Source organism: Scleropages formosus, chromosome 23 (assembly GCF_900964775.1).
Source record: "Scleropages formosus chromosome 23, fSclFor1.1, whole genome shotgun sequence".
Lineage (NCBI taxonomy): Eukaryota > Metazoa > Chordata > Actinopteri > Osteoglossiformes > Osteoglossidae > Scleropages > Scleropages formosus.
This window is the reverse complement of record NC_041828.1, coordinates 5,629,222-5,647,159: the sequence shown is the minus strand read 5'-3', so window position 1 is coordinate 5,647,159 and position 17,938 is coordinate 5,629,222. Positions and strand designations below refer to the sequence as shown.

The 17,938-nt window shown below is 45.2% G+C and overlaps 2 protein-coding genes across 2 annotated transcripts; both read left to right on the top strand.

The window, feature by feature from the left end:
• The first annotated feature begins 746 nt into the window (after positions 1-746).
• Positions 747-7,339, top strand: tapbp.1 (TAP binding protein (tapasin), tandem duplicate 1). The gene is made up of 8 exons (XM_018745595.2): positions 747-984; positions 1,558-1,746; positions 3,177-3,425; positions 4,275-4,634; positions 4,829-5,152; positions 5,786-5,887; positions 6,053-6,081; positions 6,461-7,339. Exons 1-8 carry the CDS (start codon positions 927-929, stop codon positions 6,470-6,472), a joined length of 1,323 nt encoding a protein of 440 aa, XP_018601111.2. The 5' UTR covers positions 747-926; the 3' UTR covers positions 6,473-7,339.
• Positions 7,340-9,384: 2,045 nt separating this feature from the next.
• On the top strand, positions 9,385-17,685 carry daxx (death-domain associated protein). Its single transcript, XM_018745646.2, has 11 exons — positions 9,385-9,412; positions 10,456-10,674; positions 10,818-11,159; positions 11,419-11,550; positions 12,072-12,188; positions 12,369-12,600; positions 12,851-13,020; positions 13,100-13,310; positions 13,470-14,049; positions 14,791-14,926; positions 15,289-17,685. The coding sequence occupies exons 1-11, from the start codon at positions 9,395-9,397 to the stop codon at positions 15,346-15,348; spliced, it is 2,217 nt and encodes a 738-aa protein (XP_018601162.2). The 5' UTR covers positions 9,385-9,394; the 3' UTR covers positions 15,349-17,685.
• Positions 17,686-17,938: the final 253 nt, after the last annotated feature.

The following is a 17,938-nucleotide window of genomic DNA, read 5'->3' as shown; positions in this document are numbered from 1 at the left end:
CCTGCCAGCCTGAAAGTTATGGGCTTGAATTCACTCTGGCTGTAGTACCCTGGTTCAAGGTACTCACCCTGAGCTGATACAGTAAGAATACAGTGCTGTAAAGCCAGTACAAGTATCCTACTCTGTTAGAGCCTTGAAAGCTGCTGGCAAAGTGAAAGTAAAGAAAGTTCACAACATATCACTGCCATAATTTAAAACTAGAATGCTGGTGGGGTTGTGTCGAGCACGATCCTCTGATACATTCCCCCAAAATTCCCCGTGATGTCCTCACGTGACCCGGTGAGCTATTTCTGAGAAATCAGAAGGGCACGAGCGCTCCGGCTCCCCCGGCCCTGGCAATGCGCTGTACACGCGCGCCCCCTCGCGACCGCACTGCGAACTGCACCCACGGGCGTACAGTACTTTTAAATTTACACAGTAATATACCGTATATTAAAAGTGATTCATATCGAGTACATGGCATAACGTGGAGCCCTGCTGCCCAAAACCAGCACGTTAAACGAGTTGGCCTTTATACGGAGGGAGATAATTATATATTATATAAACGCGGACATCGAAGCCCGAGTCTGATGGTGGACAATTTTATATACGAAGGGCTCTTATAATAACAGTAAAGTACAGAACAAGGAGAAAAAAGAGAACAAAGCACATTATAAAGGAGATAAAAGGCAATGCTGTGTTGTACAGTAGAGACATTTAGTGCGCATGTGAACCGGACACCACCCCTCTCCTCCCCCCCGCGAAGCACAAAGCGAAAGTAAACATCTCCTGATGTTCTGGTGGAAAATCTACGGAGGAACAACAATCATCCGGGGGGTTTTCACACCTGCACTCGGTACATTGCTGGGCTGCGCGCGGTAAAAGTACCACAGTGACTGAGTAAGAGCCGATCGGGGGCCGAAAGGAGGCGACCACCCACCGTGACCATGGCCGGAATTTCCACCATATACAAACTGAGTGTGATCTGTGCCTGTGTGCTGCTCGGTGAGTGCTGCTACACACACACACACACACACACACACACACACACTCACAGCTCTCACGCCACGTTAACAGAACGAGCCGCGAACTGAGAAAACGCAGTTCATTCGGATTTGTCCTCGTGCGTGACTGTAGTTTTGTTCCCGGGGATCCGATCATCATGTACTGCTGTTTGTTCGGGTCATACGGGGACGATGAGTGTGAAATAATTTCAGCTCCGTGAGATATCATGTCGTTTTCTGTTCATGTGACGCTATAACGGAAAGGAAAGTGGCGTTAATGGTGTTGCTGCTGCGGTATTTGGGGCTCTTGCGCATCCACGTGCTGCGTGCAGCAGTTCAGGAAATGCGTGTGTCACCTGGAGGATGTTGGTTTGAGCCCCACTCTTACAGCAAAGGGCTTACCCCGAATTCCTCTGATGAAATACCACGTTGTTAAAATTACTGCACATATCGGGGATACTTTGGGTAAATTAATTCTGAATGCTGTATATCTTGTGCATCAAAGGGAAGGGCAGATTGATACACCGTTGTCATGGTAACGCGATCACTGACCGCTCCTCTCCCCCTGTCCCAGTGTGCGGGACGCGCTGTCCAGTCCTGGAGTGCTGGTTCGTCCAGGAGAAACCGGGCGGCGGATTCCCGGCCGCTACGATCCAGGAGAAAGCGCTCATGTACATCAGCTCCGAGCCCGCGGGAGACGGGTCGGGGGCGGGTCGAAGCCCCCCCGTGGACATCGACCCCGCTCGGATCTACCACGTCTCGGGTCAGTGGCTACACATCTGGGGTGCTGCTGTGTTCCTAGGGAACAGTGATTTCTGTCAATGACAGCTCTGAGTGTGATAGTGAGGTTGGGGCTGAATGCACAGTAAGCATCACGTAGAACTCAGTGATCACACACACACATTTTCTGAACCGCTTGTCCCATTCGGGGTCACGGGGAGCCGGAGCCTAACCTAAGGCCGGAGGGGGAGGGGACACACCCAGGACAGGACACCAGTCTGCCGCAAGGCACCCCCAGCAGGACTCGAACCCCAGACCCACCAGAGAGCAGGACCTGGTCCAACCCACTGCGCCACCGCACCCCCTGATCACACACGTTAAAAGTAGAAAATTCAAAAACAGACCAAAAACACCCCAAATAAATGATGAAACATGCATAAATAATGTAGCAGTATGCAGCTGGTGACAGTTTACCTGGAAGGAAACTTGAGAGGGGTAGAGGGGGTGGAAAAGGACAGCTGGACTTCTGGACAGTTATGGACATGGGAAGATGTCACTATCACTGTCACTATCTATCTGATGGGTCACTTTGGGGGGGGGAGGCGGAGCGGAACATTTGGCCCGAAAGACACCAGAAGGTGATGGCTGGACCTTCACTTTCCGTGGGATTTTTGGAGATTCGGATCTTTTCCAAAGCGCTTTATAACACCCAGCTTCTGTTCCAGCGCGACGGCCTTTCTTTCACCAGCTCCACACGGACCCCCAGAACACCCACTGGTGGACCAACCATGTTTTACTGTAATACACTCGAGTAAACAGAGTTATGCAGATTGCAGTCCAACATTAAATAATCACACTATATCCAAATTGTCGAATGAAAACGCACGTAATAACGGAAGTGACTGTACCCAGGTGTCCGGCACCCCTCTGTTCAACACTTTACCGCGGTTCTGTGGCCTTCAGAGGGTTACTGGTTGATACCACTGTGTGAGCCTGTGTACAAACTATAATGGAAATAATTAAATAACGAATATTGTGTTGCATACAGGGGTGCGGTGGCGCAGTGGGTTGGACCACAGTCCTGCTCTCCGGGGGGTCTGGGGTTCAAATCCCGCTTGGGGTGCCTTGTGGCGGACTGGCGTCCCGTCCTGGGCGTGTCCCCTTCCCCCTCCGGCCTTACGCCCTGTGTTGCCGGGTAGGCTCCGGTTCCCCGTGACCCCGTATGGGACAAGCGGTTCTGAAAATGTGTGTGTGTGTGTGTGTGTGTGTTGCATACATGCGTTCATTTGAAACACCTGTCAGGCCTAAGATCCCGTACTGGTAAGTACTACAGGGTTTTTATTATATGACACATCATATAACATCATGCGCTGTTCCACAGTGATGACTGAAAAGTGGCAGAAGTAAACAGACTCAACAGATGTAAACACATCTCCGGCAGAAGATGTCTTATTATCTTATTACTCTCCTCAGATCAAAGTGCCACATTGTGCAGTTCGCCTCTTCAACCAGCAGAGGGCTCAGTGAAGAAGCCCCAGTGTGAAATTAACCCCTTCCTGCCTCAGCCTGCGCTGGTCCAGTGGGCGGCTCCTCTCACAAGCTCCGCCCGCAGCCCCCTCTACCTGCAAGCTGATTGGTTCTCAGCTGCGCTGCTGGGATTGGACGGACAGCTGGTGATGTCCAGTGTGATGAGGGCTCCCACGGCAACCAACAAGCCCAATGGTAAACACTGCTTGGCCACACTGCTTAGCAGTAATTGCAAAGTAACTGCCCCACCTTTTAGAAAGTAAAATCAGTGTTACAGCCTTGGTAACGATCAACAATATAATGAACCTAAAATACTTTCATCAAGGGGTGCAGTGGCGCAGTGGGTTGGACCGCAGTCCTGCTCTCCGGTGGGTCTGGGGTTCGAGTCCCGCTTGGGGTGCCTTGCGACGGACTGGCGTCCCGTCCTGGGTGTGTCTCCTGCCCCTCCGGCCTTACGCCCTGTGTTACCGGGTAGGCTCCGGTTCCCCGTGACCCTGTCAGGGACAAGCGGTTCTGAAAATGTGTGTGTGTGTGTGTGTACTTTCATCAACTGAGGTACATGAAGAGATGAAAACACACACACACATTTTCTGAACCGCTTGCCCCATAGGGGGTCGCGGGGAACCGGAGCCTACCCGGTAACACAGGGCGTAAGGCCGGAGGGGCAGGAGACACACCCAGGACGGGACGCCAGTCCGCCACAAGGCACCCCAAGCGGGACTCGAACCCCAGACCCACCGGCGAGCAGGACTGCGGTCCAACCCACTGCGCCACCGCACCCCCAATTTACCCATTTACACAGGACAATACTTTTACTGTATCAATTCTGGGTAAATACCTTCCTGATCAAGGTATTTACCTTGCATTACCTGGTAATGCAGCAGGAGCAGGGTTTGGACCCATGTCCTTCAATTCCAAGGCAAGGGCTGTAACCACTGCGCCACCTGCTGTTTTACTTCTGGTATTTGTCTCACTCATTGTTCTTTCAGTTAATCTCAGTTTCTTCTCCACCTCCCCCCCCCAACTCCATCTCATGATCCCCAGTGATCCTCAGCGTGTCCAGCAGAACCCCCACTGTCCGCTCCAGACTGGGCGTGCCGGTGCTGCTGGACTGCGGGTTCTGGGTGGACCCCTCCTCGCCGCTCTCGGGTTCTGGCTTCTCAGTCGAGTGGCGGTACCAGTTCCGGGGGGAGGGGCGGCTCCTCCTGGCCTACGACAGTAAGAGTGACCGCTACGCTGAGACCTCAGAGGAAGGGGCGGAGCTGAACTTCACCGCCCTGCACCAGACAGGAAACGCATCACTGATCCTGGAGGAGACTAAAGTGAGACACTCGGGGACCTACATCTGCACCGTGTACCTGCCATACCTCCTGGCCCAGGTGGCTCTCGACTTGGAGGTAGAAGGTGAGACAAAGCAATGTTACGTATCCGATAACTTTCATCTTTGATCAGTGCTGTAGCTTCCGGAAAGTACTGCTGATGAAAGATACTAAAATAATAAGTTTATTTATACAGTATGTGTTTAAAGAACTCCCAGTAGCGTATTGTGAACGTGTGTCTGGTGTGTTTACTCCCATGTCATTCTTTCCCATTTTCAGAGCCTCCCTCCCTCTCCTTGTCTCCCACCCCCCTGCCGGTGGTTTACCCTGGTCAGTCCCGCACTGTGCAGTGTGACGCCTCTGGCTTCACACCCCTGACCCTGCAGCTGCACTGGGAGTTTGTGGGGGCAGATGGGAAGGTGCAGGTCCTGGGTGAGGGCAGGATGTCGGGGCACCGGCAGGCTTCCGATGGCACCTTCAGTCAGAGCTCCTGGCTGGACCTGGATACGAGCCGGATGGACCTGGGAAGGGGTGGGGAGTTGAGTTGCGTGGTGGTCCACTCCAGGTGGACACGGCGGGTCAGCACCACACTCAACATCGTAGGTGAGCAGTGCCATCCAGTGGGGGTCAAGATCAGAGAGGGGTGTACAGATCTAGTAAAGATTGGGAAGCTGCCTCATGCAGCGTGTGTGTGTAGGACTGTATGCTGTTTATTTGTTACTTTCGGTAGTGTTTAGACTCGGAAGGACCTGGGTTTAAATCCTTGCTATAGCACCCTTAAAGCAAGGTACTTTCTGTATGTTGTTCCAGTAAAAATTACCCAGTTGTTTGAATGGTAAATAACTGTATGTAGCCGAACGCTGTTAATTTTGATGTAAAGTGTCAGCTAAATGAATACATGTAAATACAGTGATGGTCTGAAACCTGGGACATTGAACAACAGCAAAGTGAGACAATCTTCACACTCAAGCTTCACACTTCTCATTGCTTGCCGTTGGGAGATAAATTGTAAATACTGTACATATGGAACGAAAACCTGTTAATAGTGATATCAAGGATGGATTGAACAGTGAGTGTATCGCTTGACAGGAATACATTTAACCAATGCCTTTAAGGACCATGTGTAAAGCCTCTGGTGCTCTCTGTAGGAGTTACCTGAAGTATTCAATGAAATCTCAAAGGACTGTGTGTAAAGGCCCTGCTGGCCTCTCCTGGGGGTCTCTCTGTGTCTGTCAGGAGTCGGCGGTCCCTCCATCGAGGACTCCATGGCCATGGTAGCTGTAGCCCTGGGGCTCTATGGGATCATCAAGGTCGTCTCCTGGGCCTTTGGCTCCTCTGGTAACTACTGATATTCACAGTAAAGCTTAGCTCCAGTTACCATTTTATTAATTTTAATTCTGAGGACTGAAATGAACCAGTGTTGTGCAAAGTGATATAAAATATAATTTATATAATGTAGCTGTCTGTGATTTTAACTCTTGCTCTCTATGCCTCTGTTCCTAGGATCTAGTGACCCTGATTCAAAAGACAAGGTAAGTTATACATATATTTAAACTCATTTACATTTCGCAAAATTAATCAATAACAGATATTAACGCATTAAAGGATACTTACATACACAGTACTGGATTGAAATGATTTACGTAAACAGTTGACTATGTCTGAAATGTTTTTCAGTATTTCTGTCAGTGCGCCAAATAGTACCTCTATTTCAACCTTATTCATGTTTTTTTTTCTCACACTGTTCAGAAATGAGGGAATATCTTCATGGTTTTTCTGCCTTTATTCTGTAGATCACGTGTCTTTTCATTTTTAGGTTACTGTCATCTCTTGTCTCACTCTCTGTTTTAATCTTTAATGTCTCTTGCCTTCCTTTTACTCGGCTCTGATCTTTCTGTCTCTCCTTTGCAGAAAGAAAAATAAACCTGGAATAAAGGAAGGATGTGAAGGTATCAACACTGAGGAGGACAGGAGAAAATGTACTGCCGAAGCCATTCTCTGCTCTTTAGTCTCTGCGTAATTTATTCTGTCACACAGGAACACAGTTTATGAAAAGCAATTAGAGTAATGCATCAGGAAGTGTCATAATGGTCCGGTGTTTATATTTTGATGAGATAAGTTGATGCAGTATAATGAAATGATAAATTGAAATTTGAACATTTTAAATGTAGTGGCTTTTCAGTTGTGTGAGTTGTGTGTTAAAGCAGCGGCAAAACTGAATTCAACAGATTGTTGTGTATAGCGTGTACTGACAGATACAGCAACAACTAGAAAATTATGGAATTTGCATTAATATTTCTTACAGTGTAACATACTGCACTTACAGTATTTTGTTACATTACAGTGTATTTCATTAGTGCAAATTTACTATTGCTAAAGGAGCAATTACGTTTCACAAACACACTGCAAGCTAACGTGAAACATTTTTCAGTGGGAAAAGGTTTAATATAATTGATCTGGAACAGTAGGAAAACACGCAGTGATGATACATAACCATAATTGTTCAATGTCAACAAAATTTTAAAATTAAGTTCAGGTCCAGTCAATCATTGCATTAGACTTTAAATTTGATAACATTCCTAACTTGACTGCGTTACTAAATTGTTTTAAGACAACATGTCAGTGAAAAAATATAAGGTGGTTCATGTGTCATTCATTGCTTATTAGTGTGCGTAGTTTTCACAGGAGTACACAGTTCTTTCAAGACTCTATCATGTCTTTTGTTTAATATTCTTGGTGTATCTTTGGTGTGCTCATGTTTTTCCACGTTAACTTATCAGTTAAATTGTTAGTATATATAACCATCTCAAAAAAAAAAAAAATATTACCATCTCTTCAAGTAATATATGCATACATATCAGCTAATACAGCCGATAACAAATTTGTTGAAATTTCTTAATAAAAAAATAGTTTGTATGTTGAAATACTTTTAACATTTTCCTTTCTAAATGGAGAAGGTTCTTCTTTATTTATAGAAGATTATGTGATGAAAGTGCTGGAATCTTGTTGTTTTATGTACTTGTTTTATCTCTCCTCAAGAGGCTGGAGGAGAGTCATGTTACTGAATCATCTTTCACGTCAGCCTTGCATAAATAATGGTGACTATACTTTGGTCTCAGATTTCCTTCAACTTCTGCTGTGAGAAAGTCCTGCTTTCTGTGCTGGACACATCTGTGAAAATAAAGAATTTGAAAGAATGTCTACGGAAACCTTAAAGATGGATGCTTATTTCCACAAACTGAACTGAATACTGAATAAATTCTTAACATTCTTAATATATTGCAAGAAGTGCATTATTAATAATGAAGCAACTAAAACAGAGATTTTTAAATTCCCTAAATGATCTCAGTAATGGTGAGTGTTTACATAAATGTATATTTCATGTGTAAGGTTTATACTTCATAAATATTTTCTTTTCACATTTTCTACCAGTTTGGTGGCACCTTGATTTCAGTGTATCAACTTCACTTTTTAACCATGTATCAAATTTATTTATGTGTACATGAATCCAACTGAGACACGGCAAGAGCTGAAAAACACACACACACACACACACACACACACACACACACACATTTTCTGAACCACTTGTCCTATACGGGGTCGTGGGGAAACGGAGCCTACCCGGTAACACAGGGCGTAAGGCCGGAGGGGGAGGGGACACACCCAGGACGGGATGCCAGTCTGTCGCAAGGCACCCCAAGTGGGACTCGAACCCCAGACCCCCCAGAGAGCAGGACTGTGGTCCAACCCACTGCGCCACCGCACCCCCAGAGCTGAAAAACATTGATGCTCAAAAACTGTTTTGTAGTTGTGCATAGAGGAGTTGAACAAAATTCACTTGTCAACATCTACAGGAAGAGTTTAGTTGCAGTCATTACAGCTAAAGTTGGTACAATCAGATCGACTGAAATTGCACATTTCATTATCTGTGATACCAAGAAAATGACATAAAACTAAATCTGGTGTAATTTTTGCTCTTTTAGGCTTCCTTCAAATACAACTACAAAGAACAAAAAGATCTGATCAAAACTGATGCCAAAAAGCTACAAAATAAGAGAGAATTGAAAAGATGCAGATGGCAAATACTTTTTCATAGCACTGACTGTACAACCTGTGATTTTACTGTAGTTTTCAAACCTTGACACTTATAATGCACCCTGACACAGTCTGGGATTTCCTCTAAGTATTTTAATTAGGCTATTTTCAATTTATATGGTCTGGAATAATATTTTATTAATTTATTAATATTTTATTAAACCTTAGACTAGATTAATGTAACAAAGAAATCCTTGTGACAAGTCACACTTCAGGATTTCTTCGTTAAATTAATCTAGGGCCTTTTTAGTCATTTTATCAATAATTCGAAATCTTAATCATGAACAAAGTTTTATATTTAAGTTTATGTAGTTGATACCACACGGAATTCGCTTATTTAGTTTCTTACTCGCGTTATCAACCTCCTCGAAGCGAAAGAAAAGGCTCTTTTACCTACACAGTTACTAGGAAATACCCCTATCACAAATTCATAGCATTTATGTAAACACATTTAGTTTCAGTCAACATTATTTAGCGGGGAAATTCACCGCCAACTCATAATTAAAGACGAAACTAACGACGCTCGGAATTCGAAAGCTCCGAATTGAAGTTTAGCCAATAAGAAGAACGGATGTTAGAAGGTCAATAGCTTCCGCGCTAACAGCCAATGGTGTTATCTATTGAATGTGCGTGAATGTTGTCCACTGCCGAACGGGAAGTTAAGATTTCAACCAATGAAGAACCGGATTACTGAAAGACAGCCAATGGAAATCTGGAATGTTAGAGGATCTAAAAGTTCACTGGCCCATGTCTGGACTGGAGCAGGTAAGTTGTTGTGTAGTGGTTTTGTGGATTCTTTAAAAAAAAAATTAATTCAGCCAATGTATCAGTCTTAAAAATAATGAGTCATTGCATTAGAAGGTCCATAATTTCACCTCGTGCTGTGTTATGGGTGCTTACCGTGAGTCAACACTGAGAAAGTGAGCCTGCTCTGGTCACTCACTCACTGTTACTGTACTAACCTCAGTCAGTTAGGCGTATGGTCAGATTCAATAAGTAAATGAATTTCTGTTAATAAGTAAATGAATTTCTGTCGAACGAACTTTCTGAATGCGTGGTGATGCGCGAACACGCCAGTTTTAATTACTATTCTTTGTCAGCCGGTATGTGTAATACATAACTTAGCAGGGTAATTTGCTGTATCAATTCAGGATAAGTACCTGGCTTGTTCAGAGGTACTACAGCAGGAAAGGGATTCAACTCCAACACCTTCAGAGTGCAAGTCAGTGGTTCCCACTAACCACCACACCACCTGCTGCCGGCTTGATATAACAGTATAATCAAGTTGATATAATAATAGTAATAATAATAAGAATAATAATAGTAATAATTATTATTATTATTATTATTATTACTATTAGAGTTTGATACTGGTCTCTCAGTAGCAATTTGTTTCAAGATCCCATAGACAAATATTTGTGTACAGCTGAGCATTTACTACTTACTACATATACAGAAAAAAAAACAAAAACTGCTATAAATATGGAAATAAATTATGTGCATTGGGAAAATATGTTTTACTGTAGTTGCAAATGTAGTAGTATATGTTTTAATGTTATCTTGATGTTTGGATTATAAAGTGCAGCAATATTTCTGTTAGTAGAAATTTCTTCCGGATTAGACCCAGACTTGTTCGTTATAATATTCCTTTATTTTCAGTATTTACTGTATTAAACTATATATGTAGACAAATAACATTTAATGTCTATATTTCAGATTTAATAGATGGACTGTAGCTTCTTTTCATGTGTTTTGAAATGATTCAACTGTCATCTACTCTGCTCAAAGAGGAGTCTGTTTCCTTTCAGGTGATGGACAGTATTGTGATCCTGGACAATGATGAGGCAGAGAAGGAACAAGTTCAACCTTGCTCCTCCTCCTCCTCCTCCTCTTGCCTTCTGTCTGTCAACTCGGGGATCCCAGAGGCCTCACTGCCTGCTCCCACCCACATTACTCAGTCTCCCTTCGCTTCTGCTCAGAAGGAGTGTCACGTCCTCCTGCTGGAGAACCAGAAGCTCTTCAAGGAGGTTAGTTAATGAGTGAAGCCAGAGGGGGGGAATATGTGACTGATCTATTATTTGCTGTTTTACTGGTTCTACCCATCTGTTTCTTGTAGTTCTGTATGTGTCCTTCACTGTCCTCCCTTTCTACCACTCATCCTGTTCCCCAGTTTGTGGACCACTGCAGCGCTCACACAAAGGAACACCCAGAGGTCATAACCTATCTGCAAAGCAAGCATGCCAAGGCCTCTCCGACATTCCTGTCATCGGTAGAGCTGCGCAACACGTTGGGCCGCTGCCTGACGCAGGCCCAGGCCTACAGCTCCAAGACCTTCGTCTACATCAATGAGCTGTGCACTGTGCTCAAGCAGCACGCTGTTAAAAAGAGAATATCTGCTACTACTGTGGCATCGAGTGCAGGGGAAGGCCTAGGAATGGAGTCTAATGCAGAGAATCCTTCAACCTCTATTCAAGAGGAACATAAAAAGCCTACAAAGGCTTCCAGGAGACAGGTCAGCACGTTGCTACTGTGTGATAGTCTGTGGTCTCCCTCTCTCGGGATGTGTTGTTTCTCGTTGAAAGGCCTGCCTGAAACTTCCCTGTGAGTAAATACGAAAAAATGGTTTTTAGTTTGTTTACAACTCAAGAGTGTTTCTGCTTTTCAATGTTTTCTTGTTTTTCTCCATAGCCTGTAGAAATTTCCTTTCAGTCCCTCTGCTGGGAATCAGCTGTGTAAGTTCACATCTCTCCTCACCCCCCTTTCTCTTTCAGATTGCCTACCTGGAGAACTTGCTAAAGGTGTACTATGAGGAAATCCGCCGGCTGCAGGAGAAGGAGATAAGCCTGGATGACATGATGGAGGAGGACTCTAGCTACATCCAGGAGCACAGGTTGAAGCGTAAGGTGAGGAATCCACTGATTGATATGAACCTGAACTTCCGGGGAACCACATATCTGCCATTATGTGCATCTGTCAGGTCTTGTAGGACACACTAATGCAGTATCCAGGACCCACTTTGCCCACATAATGTTCAGCAGGTGACCAAGCTGAAAGTGAAACTGTAATCTGGACTGTAACGTCAAGTGTACCTGTGAGCGAATGGTTTTCTTACTGGCTGACCCTCTGAAAGTGGCAAACAAGATGTGTTCATGTAGCAAGTGAGAATAGACCAGAAATGTGATATCTAGCTGGATTCTAAATGAAAGTGTTAAATGGATTATTGTCGTGCTCAGTAGGATAAAATTGTGTAATAAAATTACGCAGATAAATTGTGTGAAGTAGATCGGTGAGGAAGTCCTGGAGTAAAACATAGATGAATGAGCACTGTGGTCATCTTTTAAATAAAATAAGTCAAGCATGTGACATGCAGTGCATTTTTGGTATGCAGTTTGTCACTGTTATCCACTGCTTCTCTCTGGACTAGATGATGAAGATCTACAACAAGCTGTGTGAGCTGAAGGACTGCAGCACTCTGACGGGAAGAGTGATTGAGCAGAAGGTGCATTACAGTGGGACCCGCTACCCCGAGATCAACAGGAAGGTCCGTGGCATTTTTGTCAACATCGAGACCACACTGATTAGATTGTTTTCAAAATACGACTCGTCATGTTTTAATAAGTTAAACAATGGGAACATTTACAACACACTGAACGTTTTAGAAAGCTACAACCCACCAGTGCCCAAAATGTTATTTTGTGTTCTACCCACAACCCTCCGACAGATCGAACGCTTTATAAACAGCCCCGAGTCCCAGCAGAACCCACCTGACTACACAGACATCCTCCAGGTGGTGCAGCGGGCCAATGAGCGGTACAGCCTCTGTCTCAGCCGCAAGCAGGTGGCTGAAATCGCCCAGGACGTCTTCCGCGAGACAGGAAACCGGTTGCAGGAGAGAAGACACCTCGACATGATCTACAACTTCGGCTCGTACCTCACTGATGCCTACAAGCCTGGTAAGTGAACGGGGTGAAGCCATTGCCAGATTTCTAGTCCCAGGCATCACAGAGCAGAATTTAGGGCTTTGTGTTGTGTGAGTTGTCACAGATTTGGCGAGTACAGTGAACCATGATTATTTCCAGAATTTGAGAATGCGAACCATGTATGAATGAGAGCAAATGAATGCAGTGTCCCCAAGAGACAAACACAAGTTTAAAATGCAGTGTTTTTTTTAATGTCTTCATACTCTTGTTGTCGATCTGTCAGCTGCTGACCCTGCACTCTCAGACTCGGCCTTATCTCGCAAGCTGCGGTCCAACAGGGATATAGCCATTGCCAATCTTAATAGTGTCATCACCAAATATGCCTTGAAACAAGAGGATGGCGAAGAAAACGAAAGGAGAAAGCGAGTAGCAAAGGGGAAGGTGAAAGAGGAGGTACGTCCTGGCAGCAGTGGTAGGTGCGTAGATCGGGTTCTGTTGTCTTTGAGGTGTCATTAACTGTGAAATTCCCCAGAATGCAAAGGAGAGGGAAGAGGATGCTACAGCACCGGAGAATCAGCCAAGGACTGAGGAAACGGAAGGGTGTGAGAGTGAACGGGATGAGCCAGAGAGCGAAGGCGATGGACAAGATGGGAGCGAAGATGATGACGAGGAAGACGAGGACGTGTCCTCAGATCCTGACATCGAGGAAGAGCTGGAGGCCAGCAGGTCGCAGGAGGGAGCAGGTGAGCGGTAGGAGAATGAGGCTGTAGCTGTTTAAACCATCAAAAAAGAGGTCACAGAGGGGTCATATGGAGGCCACCTTGTGTTTATAACCACTGTTTTTGTGGACATCTGGAGCTCTTTGGGGGGGGAACCAGATTTAGAGCAGTCTGTTGTTTCAGATGATGAGATAGAAGAGGAGGAGGAGGAAGAAGAGGAGGAGGACGTGGCAAACGAGAGTGACAAAGAGCACCACTGGGGGACTGGCCAGTCCTCAAGCCCAGATGTGGAGGTGATAGGTGTGAATGGTGAAGAGGATAGTCAGTCAGCAAGTAGCTGTCAAGGAGACGTCACTGAGGGATGCTACTCTAGCATCATAAGGGACTTAAATGCTGATCCCACTCATCCGGGGAGGCCCAGCCAGTCAGAAATCAGAAGACTGGAGCGGCGACCTCTCAAAGGTGTTAGTAGAGTCACTGCCTCTCAGTCTTGTCTGCCTTCCTCCTGTCAGGGGGCCGAAAGCCCGGTTCGTTTCCCTTCAGCGACGAATGCGGTTTCTGTGCCAGCGTCGCCTGTGTTGGATTCTTCCAGTCAAGGTCTGCAGTCCCCGCTACATGACTCAATGTCGGCCAATGGCAGTCCTCTACCACCCAGCCCTGTGGATATTCAGACTACACCCAACTGCAGAAAGAAGAAGCGACCGAGCGAATCCAGCACAGAGGTGGCGTTCAACGGCAGCCACAAACATGAGTACTGCATGAGGTAAGGGCTGCTGCAGCTGCATTCCAACATTCTCTGCTCGTGCAGTCTGCGCTTAGAGGTGTTCACTAGGAGAATCGGGGGAATCACTTCACCTTCGCTGACGGCAGCTCATCCTGATCTTCCAGGCAGTTATAATCTCGCAGAGACACTTAATGTGACATTTAAGAGGATTTGAAGCTCTCTGTCAGTAGTGTGTCCTTTCTTGCATTGTCGGTAGTAATAGCACGGTAAACTTTTTATTTCACGTTAACACTGGAAGAGCAATAAGCAATCAAGACTGGAAGAGAAATTATCCTGTAGGTGTTCATCACTTTTGGAAGCAAATCATTCTTAATGTAGGTGCTTGGACTTGAAAAGAGCCCACTGGTAGTGTTGTGGGTAAAGCCGTCACCTATCGGTCAAAGGACCCAGGTTCAAATGGCCACTCCTGTAGTAGTACCCGTGACGAAGGTACTTACTTTGAATTGATGCAGTAAAAATTACCCAACTGTATAAATGTGTAAATAATTCTGTGTCGTGTACAGACACAGTGTTTTAAGTCATCTTAGAGAAAAGTGTTAGATAAATAAAGTTTAAATTATTGTTTTCAGGTTTTCATTAATGGACAAGTGTGCATTGGATCAGCAAGGCTAGGTGTGGGGAAACACACAGAGCACATATTCTCATGGCGGTGTTTTTGTAGATCAGTGTAAGGATCTGGTGTACCGCGGTACTGAGCCTCTGTCTGCCCTTGTACCACAGTGACGATGACATCCCTCTGGACATGGGCGTATACAGCGGCAGCAGCCCCTTGCAGGCAGACTCCACCCACCTGGACAGCCCTACTCAGGAGCTGGTCAGCAGCTCACGGTGCACTCCACCGCCCAAGAAGAACAAGGTGCTCCCCGCACTCTCTATACTCTAGTGTGTGTACCATGGTAATCAGTCTGCTGTCCACCGTGTGTATGTGTGTGTGGACAATGTGGTCTCACTGGCTTTTAGTTTACTTAACTCATTTACTTGAACAAACACTTTCACTCAAAGATCTCCGGTGGGATTTAAACCTAGATCTTTGAGTGGAAGGTGCCAGGTACCCTTGATCCAAGGTACCTACCTTGAACTGATGAGTAAAAATGATCCATCTGTATAAATGGGTAAATCCTTGTAAGTGACTCAATGCTGTAAATGTTTTTGGAGAAAAGTGTCATATTGGATAAATAAATGTAAGCGTAAACGAATAAATGTTCCTTGCAATTTCAGGTCGACGTGGCGACACAGTGCGACCCTGATGAGGTGATCATCCTTTCTGATTCTGATTGACCTTTGACCCCCCCGAAGCAAACATGCTTTTACGAACTCGGGACAAACGGGGACAAAACCCTCCAAAGTATCCAGCATTACAGAAGGAGCCCAGTGTGGCTGGCTGTGTCTGGGTGTCTTTCATTGTGTAGCACACTCGCACTCAGACACACACACATTTTTACACATCTGCCAACGGGATGTCAGAACAGAGGCAGGTGCTGAGGAGGATCACAGAGGCCATTCTTACCGCTGGTTCCTCCAACATGGTCTCCTGTTGTCGCAGGATGGGCTCTAGAGGTTGTTGGAGGCCCATCACTCTTAACCCCTTTGAGGACATACAGGGTTTTTTACTGCTCAGACCAAACAGGCTTCTGCTCTGACTATTCAATTGAATCGGCATCCCGAAACAACCATGCTCTCTGTGTGTGCCAAGGTGCGTATCCCCAGTTCCTGTAGCATTTGGTCTAAGCTGTACAAGAGTAGTGTCTTTTTTTCCCCCCTTCACCTCTCATTTTTAATTTCACCGTCGCATCAAATGAGAAATAATCTGGACTTTTTAGCGAGCGCATGTCAGAACGCAGCAGGGTTCAACATCGGAGCAGCGCATCAGCCTCCCTTCTCAATGGACAGGAAGGCGAGGGGGGAGAAGCACAAGCAGGTCAAGGAGCAGGAGGATGTGTCTCCAGAAGTGTTTCTAGCAGCTTTCAGTGTCTGATGACTGGATCTCAGGATATCTTGGGTGTGTTCAGGTGCAAAGAGGATGAGGAAAACTTTGTAACAGTGTACTGTACCCTCTCCACTCGATGAGGGGTTTCTTTAATATGTTACTGGGAAAAGTAATAAATGTGTTTTGTTATTTTGCTTGTTTATTGACTGGAATATGTGCGCTTCTCATTGAAGCGACTTTGCTGGAACACTATTCGTGCCCCCAACCTTGCTCCAAATTGGGCTTCACTTTTTGTAGCTTTGATTACAGATGTGTTGTGAACTCCTGGATGTGCAGATGCGTTTTACCTCAACTGCAGAATAATGTTAAAATGAAATGTACTCCGTAATGATGGTAAGAGCACCATGAAATATGCTGTTATTTTGCAGTCACTGTTCAATATTGCTGTTAATTTTGTGTTTTTAATTTTTCTTGTTTATAACCTGTTTTTGTTACTGTTGAATAGTATTAGATGGCAGTTAGTGTGAGATCTGTGTTGATGATCCTGAAGTAAGAAATTTAAGAATTGGCCATTGCTGGGGAAAAAGTAATACAAATCTAGAGAAAATTTCAACAAATGCAGAGAATATGTGTGAGGTACAAAGAGAGATTTACAGAAATGGAGGAGAAGGCTTCAGTCACTGTGGTCAAAGGTCCAAGAGCAGGTGCCACAGAGGGACCGTATTAACTGTAAAAGTGGAAAAAGAAGTTAAAACTCAACAGTGAGAAGCAATCAGACTGTTTTTTTGACAGGAGGAAACAATATAGGACACAAGAGCCATCAGTTGGCTACAAGACAAAGCGACAGGATGAGCTGAGATCATGACAGCAACACAGGATCAAGGCTACAAAGTTAAGGACGTTATCGTTTGTGGCCTCAGAGGGAACCTGCTCTGTTACCTTTGAGCAAGACACCTGGATTCTTCTTGCATCCATAAAAGAACTTGTATGAAAAAAAGTGTTAAATATTAATAGGAAACAATGGGATGGTGAAGGAGCAATGAATAGGATGTCGATCCGAAATTACAGGCAGAACAGAGAGCTAGGTTTGATTTTAGTTTCGTTTCCTTCAGTGAGGTAAGTGATGTCAGCCTTTAAGGCCCTACCCTCCCCCACTGGAACACAAGAGAACTGCAGTAGCTGTGATGCGGTTTGTTTTTTTTCAGGTAGATTCCAATGTAAAGTACTGTATTCTAGTATAAACAGAGCTGCTCATCAGTCACCCTGGGCACCGACAGCATCGTCTCTGCTGACAGTCAGCAGGGACTCGACCATCTGCCGCACCAGGTGGGGACACCTGGACATGCGCCATGTGCTCCTGGAAGCTCTTGTCAGATGCAGTCAGTGAGCTAACCAAGGCTTTAGGAGGCAAATGGAAAAAAGGGGTAGATTGAAGACTGAATTTTCCCCGAAACAGTGGTTCCTTGGGAATACAAAAATCCTGTTTATTTTTAATTTGTAATTTATACACTACCAAGGATATTTCAGTCCTATCACATCAAAGTTTCTGGGCCTGAAAATCATAGCAATTCTGCCCTTTTTAGCCATAATTTCCACAGCTGGTTTTTCTGCCGCTCCTCCATCAACCTGCAGAGGGCGACATTGGCTCAGTTTTGAGCCTTTGACCAACAGCTCAGCCTCCTGAATGGACCCACATTTTAATTCATTATTACGTATGTTGTCTGTTAAATTAAAATATTACTCAAAGATCCATTTGTGCTGCCGTGTACTTTCCAGCACTTCACGTTATAACTGAAATTAATTTTTATTTATAAGAGGGGAAGAACTGATTCCAAGAGGCTTTTGTCGCAGGGCGGCGATGAACCGCTCAGTGTGTTGAGTGAACCCACTGGCCTCCCTTCATGAGGCCTGATTAGTGTAAGAGCTGGAAAGTCGACTGGA